The 18,357-nt window shown below is 36.7% G+C and overlaps 1 protein-coding gene across 3 annotated transcripts in view; it reads left to right on the top strand.

Moving 5' to 3' along the window:
- Positions 1-18,357, top strand: part of LOC123685798 (small conductance calcium-activated potassium channel protein) — a 79,090-nt gene that overhangs the window by 34,622 nt on the left and 26,111 nt on the right. The window contains exons 1-3 of one of the 3 annotated variants that reach the window (XM_045625685.1): positions 6,820-6,937; positions 9,807-10,026; positions 15,339-15,581. In XM_045625685.1, coding sequence (XP_045481641.1) covers positions 9,982-10,026; positions 15,339-15,581 — 288 coding nt within the window. In that variant the 5' untranslated portion in view covers positions 6,820-6,937; positions 9,807-9,981. Of the gene's footprint in view, positions 1-6,819; positions 6,938-9,806; positions 10,027-15,338; positions 15,582-18,357 lie in introns of those variants that run through there. The other 2 variants (XM_045625683.1, XM_045625684.1) reach the window with 2 other exon arrangements.

Here is an 18,357-nt window from a genome sequence, read left to right as displayed (position 1 = left end):
TTAACACGTTTAATTGTTTACTCGAAACGTCTTCGTCGTACTTCAAGATTTCGGTCGTCTCGTCTTTAACTTGTTCGCGACTCGTCTTAATCTAGTCCGCGAACCGTCTTTACGTCGTACGTCTTAAGTTGACCGACCGAACTTGTCTCGTCTTCGACTTAAGTTAAAGTGTACCGTCTGTACACGTCTTTGGTTTAATCTTAACTGTTTCCGTCTTCGGCTTAACTTCGACTGTGCTCTCTGTCGATTGGAACTACCCTGTCTCGGTTTGACCACACCCTTAGGGGAAGGTACCATCCCCCTAGTCCAATAGGATTTTTGCCATACCGCCCCCAAAGATCTTCCGGATTCCTGGAATATTCTAGAAGAACTAGGGCCTGAGAAAAAAGATGAAACACATGTGGTATGACCGTATTGTCTTCGAACCTTATCAACCGCCCAATAAATCTCTTAAGTTTAACAATCGACATGACATTCTTCGACATCCCGAAGAATAGCACATCCTTTTTACATTATGTACAATTCGTTCCCTGTAAATCTATTGAAACTGTCATGCCCTCGACATTAAAAGAAACTAATAGGGCTCCACGCATCCGGTTGACCATCTCAATTATTTACAGGGAACAATAAACCTGATCCTACATTCGACCCCCCTAAAAATTAGAGTTCGACCCGAACTCGCCATCGTCTTCATCTCTGTGAGGTATCCACGGTTTTATGATTTTCGCATATGTGGATGTCCTCGTAGGGCCTTCATGAACCCCGACTTTTGCCACGTCGTACCTGTCTTTCCTCTTCGATCGCGATACCTCATATGGGCCTAAAATCTTTCGCTTACGCTTCTGACCCGCGCCGAATTGCGTTTGCCTTATCGCAACAAGCTTTCCTATCTGGTACGTCTCGACTTTCTTTCTCCTCCGATTATAACTTCGTTCGTTATCCCTTCGTACCTTAGGTAACTGCTCTGTGCAGTTACTTCTCATTTGCGCTCTATCGTCTTTGAACCCTTTCCTCCTTTCCTTCCCAAACGCTTCAACCACTGACCGGTGTTCCTTTTCGCGTACTCTAACCCTTTCCACCTGAATATTTCTTCTGGGGACACCGGTCGTTCTCGTTACCTGGTTTATGGGTTCCTTCTTGATCTTTAATTCCACGTCTTTCTTCTTATTCGCTATGTAGGTCTGGGTCAATTTACCGTCTTTACCTTTACAAGATTTATTATCGATGCGTTCTACATGAATTCTATCTTCGTCGTCGTCGATGGCGATATGCATCAACCAACTGTTCGCAACCGCTTGTTCCTTTGATCTCACGCTAATCCCTTCTTCCCCAATTAAAACAGTAGCCTGTTTCAAAATATTAGTACCAAGGATCGCTTGGAATCCCAACGATCCTTTAGGGATAATATGAAACTTGAGTTTGAACAATTGTCCATCTATCTTCACGTCTAATTTCAAGGAACCCATCGTATTCACCTTGAAATGACCCAAACCTCTAATGATGGTGACGTCTTTATCTAACGGTAAGTGACGCAGGTATGAATTATAAATATCCTCGCGAATAATGCTTATTTCGCTACCGGTATCAAAGAGAGCCTCAACCGCAACCGCCCCAAAAACAAGCTTGATTGCATTCTTAGGAACTGATTCTACCACGGCCACTTTTGTGGTTTCAACCTTTTCCCTACAACTCGCGGCCAGATGTCCATGTTTATTGCATCGGAAGCATTTTGTTCCTTTGCTTTTATCTGGACATTCCCTCGACTTATGCCCTCTTTTACCGCAACTAAAGCAAGATTCGCTGCTTGCCTGCGTACCGTTTTTCCTGTCTCTGATCAAATGTTTCTCATTAGTCTCGTTTCGCTTGACATAACCGGTTGATCTCACATCCTTTCTTTGGAAGTGAGAATCCCCCCTTTTGGTGATCTCCTCATATATCTTAGCTTTCTGTTTGAAATCACCAAAATTTTTCGAGCCATACAATATTATTTTATTCGCGGAAGTGTCCGCAATACCGTCTATAATATATTGTATTACCGCTTCTTCTTCAATATTGGCTCTACTGCCGATCTCTCTCATAGCGAGAATGTACTCTTGTACACTCTCACTGGATTTCTTTCTCCTGCTATCCAGGAGTTTATGAATTTGCGCCGAACTTACACGGACTTCAAATTCCTCGCACAGCCGTTCTTTTAATGATGCCCACGTCTTTATCCCCTTTTGAGATTGAATGAACAATCTCGCTAAACCCGACAGAGATTTCTTCGCAAATATTAATTTTTGAAGATCTGACCAACCCGTCATCGCAGCCATTTCCTCAAAATCCTCAATCCACCTCCCGACCGGATAATTATCGGCCCCCGTGAATTGTCGAATTGAATCTTCGACATCCCTAAACGTCAAAGAGAAACTACTTCGACAATTACGGTTTTCCTCTTCGAGCTTCATTTTCGACACCGATACAGAAACAGAGCTAACTAAATCATCGTCGTTTTCGTCGTCATCGTCTTCGTCGTCGTCTTTCTCTAAAAGGGGACCACACAAGAAATCGCACACCCTTTTAGCGATCTCTTCCGTAGAACCCTCGTATGGTAAATTCAAAATTTGGCATACCGCCTCTAAATCAGTCTCCGTCAATTTTTGTTCAACGTCTTTGATTTTGTCTTGATGTTCGTTATCGTCTTTGTCCCAATCAAATCCGTCAAAGTTTCGTATTGTCCTACGTCTTTTGTATTTGTCACCTTCGGTCCCGAAACAAGCTATGTGCAGCGCTCTTATAGCCGGAACTTTGGCTTTCGAAATACCGTCTTCAATATGTTTTATTTCGCCTAACGAGTACATTTTCAATTTAGGTATATACGTCGAAACGGAATGAAATTAAATTGAATCGTCTTACTTTACCCGTAGACAGAAATTCAGTAACCGCTCACAAATAAAAGCAACAGTAACACAAAATAAAATGGGCACACACAAAAATGAATGGGAATAAAAACAAAAAACAAAATCAACACACTAAATCTACAGAAAATAAATCGTCAGATTTGAGAATCGGAGATCAAAATAATCGTCTTCAATCCTGATTAAAATATACCAGAGAAAAACAGATACAGGAAAAGATTCTCAAGTGAATAAAAGTCAAAAAACAGTGAATAATCAAATGAAGCCAAATGGAATTGCAGAACCAACAGCTTATGAATTTTTCCTAGCCTTGTCTTAAAAGAAAAATTTCTACCTTGTACAATTCCTCGTCTTGTTGAACTTAATCCTTTAATCACACTGTTACACAAAAATGACCTTTTATCACTTCACACACTTTTCCTTGATGGTCCTCGTCTTTCTTCGTCCTTCTCCTCGTCTCTTGGTTGATCTTCCTTCTCCTTGTAGAATATTCTCGTCTACGTCGAATATTCGAAAATTCTCCTCAGATCCTGGACGATTTTCTCTTTAATGTAGGCTTTTCACTTTTCAATCCCGGACGAGCCCCCAAAATGTAGGCTTGGTTAATCGATCGTCTAGAGGTATGATTCGATTACCTGGCCTTTCGTCTTTTTCTCCGTGACTTTGTTGGATTTGTAATAATTAAACTCTTTTGAATTATTCACATCTATTTACAAAGCCACAATTATACAGTACAAACTCGGTATTGGGAAGATCTTAATTACGTCTTAATTACAAGTTTCCCACTACGGTACTGAATTTCGTCTTTAACACGTTTAATTGTTTACTCGAAACGTCTTCGTCGTACTTCAAGATTTCGGTCGTCTCGTCTTTAACTTGTTCGCGACTCGTCTTAATCTAGTCCGCGAACCGTCTTTACGTCGTACGTCTTAAGTTGACCGACCGAACTTGTCTCGTCTTCGACTTAAGTTAAAGTGTACCGTCTGTACACGTCTTTGGTTTAATCTTAACTGTTTCCGTCTTCGGCTTAACTTCGACTGTGCTCTCTGTCGATTGGAACTACCCTGTCTCGGTTTGACCACACCCTTAGGGGAAGGTACCATCCCCCTAGTCCAATAGGATTTTTGCCATACCGCCCCCAAAGATCTTCCGGATTCCTGGAATATTCTAGAAGAACTAGGGCCTGAGAAAAAAGATGAAACACATGTGGTATGACCGTATTGTCTTCGAACCTTATCAACCGCCCAATAAATCTCTTAAGTTTAACAATCGACATGACATTCTTCGACATCCCGAAGAATAGCACATCCTTTTTACATTATGTACAATTCGTTCCCTGTAAATCTATTGAAACTGTCATGCCCTCGACATTAAAAGAAACTAATAGGGCTCCACGCATCCGGTTGACCATCGCCATTATTTACAGGGAACAATAAACCTGATCCTACATATATATTTGTTTCATCCATGAATGATCGTAGGTTTGACATTCAGTTCGTCTGTTTTTGAAAAACAATTAATGGAACCAGGCAAGTTGGGAGTTTTTCGCTGTATTCGTCACATACATTGACGAGCAAAATGGATTGTTGTAATATGCTTTCAGTTAACACATAAACAACAACATGGAATAATGTTCGGAGTGAAAAGTTTCCATGAAATAACTCACTATAGCACTCATTTGTGTTATACATTTCCATCCATCAGAATGAAATGAAAGAAACCTTTGTGTAGTTTGAATCGCCTCGAGCTTGGCGAACTTTCAACACGAGCAGAACTTTTCAGTTCACAGCCTAAGCTGGCGAAAGTGGAAATCCCAATTTATTTGAAACGTGTACACATTGTTTTTCGTCTTCTGGAAAAATCGTCACAGAAGTGGGAGAAATAAAGATTTATTCGTTTGATGCAAAAAAAAAATGATTTTTAATGATCTGAGAGTTTTCCGATGAGAGATTTCATTTTGAATAGCTCGCTATCTGGGAAGATGTCACTTTTGAAGCTGTCATCTTTTGACATTTGACAAGTAAAACTTCACCATAACTAAAAATGTAACGACACCAGATCCAACAAATTAATGAAATTGTGAAAATTTTACAGTCACAGTTTGCAAAACTAAATCACCCGTAAAAGTGAAGCTGGTGGAAAAATTTGAGCTGTTGGGGGAATCGAAACCGTGTGTGTAGCTCAAAAACAACTCAGAATATTGCTGCGATAGCACGTGGTATTGTAGAAAAGCCATGTTTGTCGATTCCTCATCTATTTTGGGAATTAAGCAGTACACAAACAACGTTACACTATATTTTGCATTAAGATATATCTCTTAAGGCTTTTGAAGCTATAAAACGCAATTTTGCGAGAAAAGATCTCTGGCCGCGTTATTTCTCGAAGAGGTGATAAGAATTGTCCGACGAGATCTTGTGATTTAACACCTTTAGACATAACATAAAAAACATAAACATAACGCCATCGAAATATTAGTCATTTTGTGTCTGCATCATAAAGATATTCTCGATTGAATATGTCATATGAGCCAAATTCTCATCATTTGCGGAAGGTTTTAATTTTCTGCTTTAATATGTAGAAATCTGCGGCTGAGGCTCATCGAATGATCTCGAATACCTATGATGAGGTCGCTATTAATGAAAGAAAGTGCTGAGAGTGCTTCAAGAAGGGTGATTTTGACGTCGAAGACAAGCATGGCTGTGGAAGGGAGAAGGTTTTCGAAGATGCAGAATTAGAGGCATTGCTTGATCAAGACTCGAGTCAAACGCAACAAGAATTGGCAGGAACATGGGAATGATTCATAAACAAGGAAATTGGCCCTATGTTGCGAAAGTGGTCAAGACATACTTGGAAACGTTGAAATGAGAAGTCCTAACCAACCCACCGTATTCTCAGACGTTGCTCTCTCGGACTTTCACTTGTTTCGATCAATTGCACACGCCCTGGCTGACCAGCACTTATGAAGAAGTAAAAATTGGATCGATTCGTGAATCGTTTCAAAAGATGACCATTTTTGTCAATGCCTGATTCATGCGCTGCCCGAAACATGGGAGAAAGTAATGGCCAATGATTGACAATACTTTGAATCATAAATGTATAACCAGTTTTTCACAATAAAGCCTCGAATTTCAGAAAAAAAAACGTCGGTAGCAAAGTTGTACGCCTATGTATTTTTGTGTGTTTCTTAAAGAAATGGAGATGCATTTTAGGCATAATCACTGATTGTGAAAGATTAACTGAATGCCTGTTGGAAAAATCAACAAGCCCAATTGAAATCCCCAATTCAGACAAGTACAAGGTCGGATGTAAATCTGAATGGAAAGAAAAATCCCTATCCCTAAGAGGGCAATTCCATTAGAATATTCGCTACAACGGTATTCAAACAATCAAAGTAAAAGCTTAGGAAGTTCACTCAAAGCAACAGTTCCTTTGTGTCAATCCACAGAAAAACTCTTAATGGGAAATATCGATTACATACATATCGTTTAATAGATAAGACTTCAATTCACTTTGTACATACTTAACACATTTGAATATTTAATATATTCAATCGACTATGGTTACGTCAGAAAAAAAAAATTAAATTTGTTCTTTGTTGCATATCTTATAAGAAGTATTTTAAGTGTATCTCAGCTTTCGAATAATTACTGCAAATTTAACTCTCTGTTTTACACCTATTTTTCTCTCTTATTACACACGGTGTTACCTAAAATATCTCAATTACGTGACGGTCGAACAATCAAGATACCTCCTAAAATATTCCTATATACTGTTACTGATGCATGGCCCTGTATAAATCAATTCCAACTTGAAATTGAACCATCTATTCACAATATATGATGCAGACATTGTTTCAAAGAGAACAGAATGATGTTTGCAGAAGGGTATCTGTTCAAACTATATTTAGATGCATATACCTACCGAAAAATTAATACAAGTCAGGTCATAAACTTTTGAAATGTCGATGTGGGATGTGTGTTTAATCTACCAGTATATCTCCAGACCACTTTAGCTCTCAGAAATGAAAACAGATTCTCGAGGTGAGGTTCCATTATTCATAGAATATTGCATAAATATTTGCATCTACTTATCTATATGAGAAAATAGTAATACAAAAAATATGTTGTTATTCACATATTATTTGGCCAGTCTAGTAGATACAGAAAAACATATTATGATAGATAAAACAAGTCTTGTCCAAAAAAGAACATTACAGCCGATTGTACGAAATTTATTGTTATTGCGTTTTCAACGAACAAAATATATGTAATTTCCTGTAATAATTCATAAAATACACAATTTATCAATCGTTAGTTACATTCTCTAATTAATTCATAACTGATTCTGTGCACTAGGTTTATATTTACTTTGTTATAAGCTATAGAAAGCTTATAATCAATAATGTTTGTATGAATAGTAGGTATTGAATATCATGAATTCGAATTATTCTCTTTATATTCGTACATTCGTAAAAAAAATTTCGAATCAGCAAAAAATAGCAATCAGAAAATTTCACTTAGGACGTCATTTACAAATAGACAACAGCTATTTCATCTAATGAAATTTCAATTGGTTCAATATCCATTACCTAATGTTATTTTATTTTTCAGCCACATTATATTAGGTACAATTTGATTTTTCGATTTTCTAACTAGCAAGTTCATTGCCACAGAGCTTCTAGTTGTGTCACCAAATTGTAATTTTATATACAGGGTGATTCACCGGGATGGCCTATTAGACGTTTATGGAAAATTAATCATAATTTTGAGCTGAAAATTTGCATATCAGGGTTTGAGACAATGATTTTTCTCCCTAAAATATTTTCAGATCTCTACAACTTCTGGTTATACCGGAAAAAGACTACTACTTCCTTATTTCAAATGGCACACCCAGTATATTATTGCATCATTAGATTCCCCGATAACTCTTGAAGTATTCATTTTAGGTATAGGGTTTGCTTAAGTAACCCCCACTATTTTTGTACGTAGAATCGACTGAGATAATAAAAAATATAGTTTCTAATTTAAAAATCTTGAGTTTAGATGAATTTGAGTTGTCCAAGTTCATGATCCTCTTATAAACACCTTGTACATTTTTGGTCCAAGCCGAAAACAGTCTTATAATGCTACGTATTTGCGAAATCGAAAAAGAAAAAAAAAATTTCGAAAAAAGCTTTTTCTGCTGAAATATTCAAAAAAATGTGAGTCCTCATCGCCACCTTTCTTTTCATGAGAATCCCAATAACTCATGAACCGTTGAATTTTTACCCAAGGTATGGCATATTGCCGAAATTGCAATCAAAAAAGCTATCTAATGATGCAATAATATACTGGGTGTGCCATTTGAAATAAGGAAGTAGTAGTAGTATTTTAGGGAGAAAGATCATTGTCTTAAACCCCAATACGAAAATTTTCAGCTCAAAATTATGATTAGTTTTCCATAAACGTCTAATAGGCCATCCCGGTGAATCACCCTGAATATTGGTCAGAGTTTTATTCTGAATAAAAGGAGGTTTGCATAAAAATCGGTAGCTCTACTAAAATACAAAATCTACTATCCATGAATTCTGGCGATCAAATTGAAAAGAATTGGAGCCACACAACATGTAGTCCTAAAATTGAGAATATGTACTTCAACAACAGTCCATACCAAAAGTCCTATATCCTAATATTAATTAATAAGTCGAAATTGTATATTTGATTCGGGTTCAAAATCTATGAAATTCATTGGATCCTTTAATGACTTGAATGACTGTCAATCGAATAGTCTATAAAATACAAAATATCCATCTAAATTGACTGTATCTTCTTTGGAACTGCCTCTACCGAAATTATTCAGTTACGTCAACAAATCATCTGATCTTGCCAAAATTTTCGAACGTATTTTCAAATATATTTCAGTATTTTCCGCAAATTCTTTTATTGACAGACAGATAATAATAATAATAATAATAATAATAATATTTATTTATGTTGGATATTTTTTCCATTGTTATTCACACTCGAACTGAACCTACTCAATGAAGCGTATTCTTCGTTTGTATAGTTAATAGTAAAGAGAACTTATCAACGAAAAAATGTATGTTCTATATGGAAAGTAACAAAGCATTCAGTAATTTTTTTTTATATCACACTGTACAAAATATTGAATAAGAGTTCAATTTAGGGGCTTCTTGGCCCGTCATCAAATTCCGAATATTATATGACAAAGAGCAGCATTCATACTCGAAACAATGAATAAAAAGGAAACTTTTTATTCTTTTTGGTGGCTTTTTGTCAACCTTAGAATTTTAACTGTGTATGGCATTTATATATTGGATTTGAGCACATCGGTGCATATCAATTAGAACAGCTATTTGAAGAATAGTGATATTCATGCTCATGACACAAGATATAAATCAAACTTCTCTATACCTTACCAGCGAATAGAAGTATGTACGAAATCACATTTAGTAATGGGAATTAAACTTTATAATAGGCTTCCCCAATGTTTTAAAGATATTACCTTAGTGCATAAATTCAAAAAAGAAATAAAGAACTATCTTGTTGACATGTGTCCCTATTTTGTTGAGGAATATTTTGAGAAAACTCATTGAACTATGTCCAGACTGCAACATTCAATTTGCTTGATTTTAAATATTGACTCACCTGTGTGTTTCTAGTGATTATTAATGTTTTTTATATGTTTATTTATTGCGTTACTGTATTTGTTCATTAAAATGATTGCTTAGTTCTTGTATTTTAAGGTAAATTCTGATTTCAGTTATTCATTGAAATTTTTAATTTGTTCTTATTCTGACTTGTCTTATGTCATTTGATATTATGAGACCAATAAATTCTATCTATCATTGAATTTCTCTATTTCCATTGAGATTCATTTCATTTCTTTCATCGTTTGCTCTCATTCCAGACTCGATATCAAGGGATGCAAGCCAAATCTTCCTTCAATACCAATACGGAATAGGAGTTCTTCAAATGCATTTCAACTGGCTCCACATTCATCTCCAAGAAACTATTTAGAACGTAGGACTTCACACACTCCAGCCTCCATCTTGAGGATATGCAAATCTGTTTCCAGAGAAAGCATGAACTCAATACACCAGTGCAACTGTCCTTGTCTCAACGCCCCGGTGAGTGAAACAAAATTTGATTACAGTAGAGAGTGATGCAACTTGCTACATATTTTGTTATATGATGAAGGCAGTTGTGACGAAATAACATGTGAAGCATCGTAGAAATTGTTAAATAGCAGTGCTGGCAGCTTTGCAATAGCAGAATCCATCGCATGTGGTTTTCTGCATGTGTAACTTGATTCACTGCTTCGAAATTGAGGCAACATCATTTTTCATCTCTCGTAGATTCACTCATGTCTTCGATGTTGATACCTCCCAATGGTTGAAGATGACGGAAGGAAAGATTAACAAAATCCAATAACAAAAAATTCGTATTATCTTGCATTTCGAACTGAACAACTTTCATAGGAGAAACAAATCTAAGCAGCTTTTTAACCATTCACTAAACAAGAAAGCACATAATATTTGAAACTAATTAAAATTAATTGGATAAATAACTAAGTAGATAGCGCCATTTTCTGGTTTCAGATGAATATTTTATTGGAATTTTCATATGAACTGAGCAATATATGTTTTGATATCAAGGTTTCCTTATATAGCTTCGTTGTCGTCCTAACTTTTTCCATAATCTATTCAATTATTCTCTACAGATGAGTATCAATCGAAATCAAATATTTTATTAGTCACGCCACTAATTATTTTCCAATAGATCAAATCAATATGATAGTTCTCCTACGTTTGATTCGAAATTAATCACTTGATTAATTATAATTTTTGTTTCAGAAAGCAGTTTTATGTTACAGAATATTAAAACTCGTATAGAAAGCACTGCTTTTTTCTATAATTTTATTAGTTTAAATTTAATTCCCTGATTTCCCTGACTGAAATACATCGAATATTATATACTAACTGACAAAGAAACTGCAACACCCAGAAGAAGCTGTTTAAATTTTAAATTTTTTTGGATAAAACATAGATAGTATAGCAAAGAGTAAATGATTGAATTTGAAGAAAAAAAATCGTGAAGTTTTTTCCTGTAAACAATAAATAAACAACTTGAATATTGTACGAGAAATCGCTAACCTTACGAACAGAAATCCAATTACTGTTACGAGATGTTGAAAAGCGTGGTTTGATAATGCCCAAAATCGAAGAAGAGTAGGCACCAGACGTCGAAGGGACACAAATGAAGTTCAAGATCGACGTCTAAGACTTATGGCTATTAGAGACCGATTTGCGACAACTCGATCTTTGGCTGATGAGTGGTTAGGAGAATAAGGCCATCCTATAACTTTCCGAACGGTTTACCGCCGGATAAGTTCTTTGAACTGCAACATTATCGACCCCATCTTGTGTAACCTCTGACGGTTGAGCATCGCCGGCAACGATTACAGTGGTGCAGAGAATGTCAACATTAGAATGTGGAATGGCATCAGGTCGTCATTTCTGATGAATCTCGATTCTCCTTGGGTGCACATGATGACCGAAGAAGGGTTAGACGACGTCGAGGAGAAAGACATGAACCACAGTTTGATGTTGAGCGTCATGTACACCGGACAGTAGGCGTTATGATATGGGGTGCTATTGCACATGCAAGTAGGTCACCTTTAGTCTTTATTCGAGGTAACATGACAGCGCTGCGTTACCTTCAAGAAATAATGGTGTCATTTGTTCTCATTTGCCTTAACCGGCTCGAGAATGCAATATTTCAGCAAGATAGTGCCCGATTTCATGTTTTCAGAGTGAGTTCAAACTTTTTCGAAGCGAATCATGTGAATCTTTTGCCATGGCCGCCTAGATCCCCCGATCTTTCGCATAGCATAGAGCATGTTTGGGACATCATGGGTAGAAGGCTTGGAAATTTACCCCAGCCTCCATGGACTTAGGCGGCTCTGAGACATGAAGTACAGGTAGCATGGGGTAGTATCCCTCAAGAAGAAATAGACCATCTTATTGCATCAATGCCAAGACGTGTTCGGGAGTGTATAGATAATCGCGGTGGACAAATACATTATTAACAAATTTATTTAAAATTGTAAAGCCTTCGTTTTTTTCTCCAAATTTCAATCATTCACTTCTTGCTATACTATCTATGTTTTACCAAAAAAATTTAAAATTTAAACAGGTCCTTCTGACTGTTGCAGTTTCTTTGTCAGTTAGTATTTATTAGCATTGCTTCTGAGTCTATCGAAGATAGTGTAAGCGCTATGATCACTTTTGAAGTGAAAAAGTCTCCAGTTTCGAGAATGCATTTCAGACCATACTGAGCAACTTCAGTTTCATGTCGTATGTCCGTCTGTTTGTCCACACATACATGTAACAGCCTCAACTGCTCTAATTATTATCCAATTTTAATGAAATTTGGTATGAGCATACATTTTGGGCTGTAGATGGTCCCATACAAAGTTAAGCTTCATTCAGTTTTTTCGATTGTATTAATGCCTCGCTGATGCGTGAAATACCCACTAGTCTTACGATTTTGATGAAAATTTGTGAAATGGGAGTTCTCAGATTGTCACATTGATTATTCCATAGGAATATTAGTGTTTTTTATTGAAAAGTGATATCTTGGTGTGGTACGCTTTTTGGGAGCGTAAAATGAGGAGGCGTAGTACGACACCCATTGGCAGGGAATTAGTTGTTTGCTGTCTCCAACTTATTGATTTATTCCGTTTTTTCCTCCTCTTTCATAATACTATTTAACTTTCTGTCAGTGCTCTCCTATTCAAATATTTCAGAATCAGTACGAAATAAAAGAATACATCCATTAAACGACTTCTTCATACTCGTACGCCAAGATTTTTTATCTAGTATCGACTATTATCGGACTTCTTTATTTTCCTCAGACCCTCAGAAAGCAATTCAATGTTCTTGTTGTAATCAAATAAAATAAGCATCAAGGTCCCGCTTCTGAACTGAACAAGTCTTGACATTTCAACTCCTGAGTATTTGTATAGAATCCAGGGCAGAAGAATTAAGCAAACATTGAGAGGATAATTGCTATTGATTCTTTTATATTTTATAGTTGCAATGATTCGAATAAGAAGGAGTTAGATGGAAACATTCAGTAGATGTTGTGAAGTAATGAGATTTCTTTCGGATTTTTTAAAATCCTATTACAAATTTTATACAACAATTACTTATATTCAAAATAACAGCTAAGAATTATATATCGTGAACACATTTTCAAAACATGTATTGCTCCTAGAGATATCAATATTCCATTGATATTGTAAATATCTCTAATAAAAATTTATTCGTCTCAATATCTCATTGAGCACTAACAAAAAGTAACAAACATATGAAAGTATAAGTAGTAAGTATCTATAAGTATTAAATATTTATAACTCCTGAAAAAGAAATTTGGCCAGGAGTTTTTCATGCGTTGTATTCCTTCGTATCTTGTTACGGGCTGAGGAAATGTTTTTCCTATAAAATCACATTCACTTATATTCAGGACAAAATCCAGATTGGTAATGTTCAATTATTGATTATCGGGTTAATCCCAAGTTATTTGCAATAGCTTCACACTCGTTGTCTTGATGAGCATGTCCTAACGAATTTTTCACACTGAAAAAACAACGAATATTTGTAAGCATATTCATACATTAGGTGTACAACTTTGCTTCCGCCGTTTTGCAATAGATGAATGTAGTGGTAAGTAGTAGTCGAAATAAATAAACCATAGATGTCATACAATAAGCTTAGGTATTTGTAAACATAACGCCATCGAAATATTAGTCGATTTGTGTCTGCATCATAAAGTTATTCTCCGAATCAACATCAGCTTACGAGCCAAATTCTCGTCATTTGCGGGAGGTTTCAATTTTCTCCTTTGATATAAAGAAATCTGCGACTGAGGCTCATTGAATGCCCTCAAATATCTAAGATGAGGCCATTATCATCGATAGAACGTGCCTAGATTGATTTCAATGCTTCAAGAACGGTGATTTCGACCAGCATGGCGGTGGAAGAGGGAAGGTCATCGAAGATGCAGAATTGGAGGCATTACTTGGTCAAGACTCGTGTCAAACGCAACAATAATTGACAGGATCATTGGAAGTGACGCAACGAGCCATTTCGGAACGCCTGAAAGTCATAGTAATGATTCAGAAACAAGGAAATTGGATGCCGTACGAGTTGAAGCCGAGAAATTTTGAATAGCGTTTGTTTGCTTGTGAACAGCTGCTTGCAAGGCTAAGACGGATAGGATTTCAGCATCGCATTGTTACTGGAGGCGGAAAATAGGTTCATTACGATAATCCCAAGTGCAAAAAATCATGGGGATATCCCGGCCATGCTTTCACGTCGACGTCCAAACCTAATACTCACGATTCCAAGGTCATGCCCAGTATTTGGTGGGACCAGCTCGGCTCAGTGTAATATGATTCGTTGAAACCGACTCAAACAATCACAGACGATCGTTATCGAACGCAATTAATGCATTTGAGCCGAGGATTGAAAGACAAACGGCCGCAATACAACGAGAGACATGATTAAATGATTTTACAGCATGGCAATGCTCGACCCAATGTTGAGAAAGTGGTCAAGACATACTTGGAAACGTTGAAATGAGAAGTCCTACCCCATCCGCCGTATTCTCCAGATTTTGCTCCCTCGGACTATCACTTGTTTCCATCAGTGGCACATGGCTTGGCTGACTAGCACTTCCGTTTTATGAAAAAGTAAAAAATTGGATCTATTCGTGGATCTTTTCAAAAGATGAGCAGTTTTCTCAATGCGGAATTCGTACGCTGCTCGAAAGATGGGAGAAAGTAGAGATCAGTGATGGACAATACTTAGAATCATAAATGTTTAACCCGTTTTCTACAATAAAGCCACGAATTTCGGTAAAAAACAGCGGAAGCGAAGTTGTACGCCTATGTATATAAATGAAAATTCTTCAAAATTATATGATTCAACTACGTTGTATAATATAGGGTGTCTCATGCTCATACTCTATATCTTTAAAATAGTAATTAATTGCTATGATCTGTTACGAGTATTATAAAAACCATAAAAATTACTGAAAAAAAAAACGATTTACAATTTCTCTAATATTTCGAACAGAAACCAAGATATAGCGAAATATTTGAAACAGTAATTTTTAAGAAACGCCTTGTAACTTGAGAACGAATCAAGATATCTATGTTCGGCTCTCTGATATCTAATCTTAAGAGATCGGGGGTCCATGAAGATTATAGTTCTCGAGATGCCTAGTTCACATAACCATAAATTACACTCGGAAGCTTTTCCTCAGCCTACAAATTCCAGAACAGACATTTAGGCAAATTGAAATCCTAAATCCTGGTTATAACGAAGGGTAGTCCTGTTCGGTCAAGTTAGAACTTGGACGATGTGAATTTCAGATGTCATGCAGCTTGTGCCCGGACGACCAATCAGTATTACCTTCCCTGCAAGGATCAAGGATAATCAGGCAAAGCTCCCAGCCGGAAGCTTCAAAGCCTTGCTGCGGTAAGAATTGCATACACGGAACAACACCATCAACATCCTTAAGGCAACTAAGGGACCACAATGACAGGGAAGGAGGTATCGCAATGATAGCTGCTGATTCCCTTCGTATCAACGGTGCTATGAGAAATTTTCGACAGGTATGATATTTTTCTTGCAGTCGCATCGGAAAATTCAATCACTATATCTCTTGCAACACCATCTCTTCGAGAGAATACAGACTGTGTGTGTATATACTCTGATTATCCCAAGCTGCTCGCTGGTTTTGTGTTCAGTCTTTTATCTGGAACATAAAGACGAAAATCATGTGCTTAGACCCTTTGAATAGATTCCTCGCTTCGTTTTCTTTTGGACTTTATGAAATGGTTTATAGAAATTGCATGAGTCACACCAACTCCTATCGTATGATATGTTACTCCAATGAGATAGTTAAGAAGTCGTAAGACCCAGATGTATAATATCATTCATTAATTAAGTAGCGAAACACTGATTTTTTTCAAGGTTCATAATTTGATCTCTCATAACTATTTAACACAATCTCTTTCTCATTTTTAAATACCTCTTTAGCTCATATACAAACTCTTTCGAAAAGTTGTCCCGAACATATCGACGGAAAGTTATATAAACAGGGCGTTTCCTAATTTTGGGGTAATTAATAGCAAAAAACATTCCTGTCGAAGAAACTGTTTTTTTGGTGAAACATAGATAGTATAGTAAGGAGTAAATGATTGAATTTGGAAAAAAAAAATCGTCAAGGTTTTTTCAAGCAAACAATTTTTGTTACTTAAATATTGTTGTCGTTTTTTGCATGTTTTTTAAATTTTACAACGAACAAGCTGTTCGGGTAGATCCAAAGTCGATGTTTAGTTGTTGTTAAAATGCCTAGAGCACGTGTACACACAATTTATCGCCAGCTAAGTGAATTTGAAACAGGTCGAAATAATGGTCTACGGGAAATCGCTAACTGTACGAACAGAAATCCAACTAATGTTATGAGATGTTGTCAAGCGTGGTTTGATAATGCCCAAAATCGAATAAGAGTAGGCACCAGAGGTCGAAGGGACACAAATGAAGTTCAAGATCGACGTATAAGAATTATGGCTATCAGAGACCGATTTGCGACAACTCGATCTTTGGCTGATGAGTGGTTAGGAGAACAAGGCCATCCTATAACTGTCCGAACGGTTTACCGTCGGATAAGGTCTTTTGGACTGCAGCATTATCGACCCAAACCTGTTACCTCTGACGGTTGAGCATCGCACCAGCAACGATTACAGTGGTGCACAGAACGTCAACATTGGAATGTGGAATGGCATCAGGTCGTCTTTTCTGATGGAATCTCGATTCTCTTTGGGTACACATGATGGCCGAAGAAGGGTTAGACGACGTCGGGGAGAAAGACGTGAACCTCAGTTTGATTTTGAGCGTCATGTACACCGGATAGTAGGCGCTATGGTATAGGGTGCAATTGCACATGCAAGTAGGTCACCTTTAGTCTTTACTCGAGGTAACATGACAGCGCTGCGTTACCTTAAAGAAAAAGTGGAGCGATATGTTCTCCCTTACCGTAACCGGCTCTAGAATCCAATATTTCAGCAAGATAATGCCCGATCTCATGTTGCCAGAGTTAGTTTAAACTTTATCGAAGCGACCCATGTGAAAATTTTGCCATGGCCACCCAGATTCCTCGATCTTTTGCCCATAGAGCATGTTTGGGACATTTAGGATAGAAGGCTTAGAAATTTATGCCAGCCTCCACGGACTTTGGCGGCTCTGAAACGTACAGATAGCTAGGACAAGTATCCCTCAAGAATAAATAGAACATCTTATTGCATAAATGACGATATGTGTTGGGGAGTGTAAAGTAAATGTAAATCAAAAAAAATTGTAAACCCTTCGTTTTTTTCTCCAAATTTCAATAATTCACTCCTTGCTTTACTGTCTATATTTTACCAAAAAAAAAAAAATTTTAAACAGCAACCTTTAGCAAAAAAAAACAGTATATTACTCACTTCTAAACCAAATAGCAATTCAATAGAAAAATGTTATTAATGCATATTTTTTACAAAAGAATTGAAGCATATAATATAACTCAACAAAAAAGACACATTCCCAAATAGAATAAAAATAAGAACATCATTTTGTGTTACGAATTTCCTTATAATTTTTTCACCCTCGAGTTAATGCAGGATATATAGTTAGTTATAGCTAAACCAATTCGAAAAAAAGGGCTTGTTCTACGGAATAATAGCCCTTAGAAATTATGGCGTATACACAGGAAACACCTTGTATAACTTTCAAGTGAATACAAATGACAATGATAATAATATTGCAAATTTATTTACAAATTACCATGAAATAAAATGAGAAATGGTAGAGTAATGAAAGGTTAAAGGAAAATCTTGGAAAAAACGACTACATTAATCAGATCTATGAAGTACTTGAGGGTATTGAATTTTTGTGGGCTTTGAGTCAAATTCCTCTATAAATAATTCCCATCTATAAATCACCAATCCTCAAGCTATTCGGAAAAAAAATTAGCATTACAACTTCAAAGAAACCGAAGCTGAAGGAATGTTCCGACTAATAAGTCAACTTTTATCGGCATTCGCAAATGAAAAGCTCCTTCAATTGTAATAACTAGCAAACGATTTCAATCGGCCCGCTCTGCGGAAGCGGAGGCAACCCATTCCATTTTAAAATGTGGAAACTTATTTCCTGATGAATATTGATGGTTTTAATTAAGGGAAACCACGAGGGAAATTTGTTGGGCGAAGAGAACAATGAGCTGTGCTCATTTTATGAATAGTTAACGTTACAATCCAGTTCGTAGAGGTGAAAACGAGATCACTTACTTCCATTCGAGATTACGGAATGCTTCATCTAGGGAAATTTCAACACTTCATCAAGATATTT

The sequence above is a fragment of the Harmonia axyridis genome, chromosome X, assembly GCF_914767665.1.
Source record: "Harmonia axyridis chromosome X, icHarAxyr1.1, whole genome shotgun sequence".
Classification (NCBI taxonomy): Eukaryota; Metazoa; Arthropoda; class Insecta; order Coleoptera; family Coccinellidae; genus Harmonia; species Harmonia axyridis.
The sequence above is the reverse complement of the archived record's forward strand: the minus strand, read 5'-3'. Positions and strand labels throughout refer to the sequence as shown.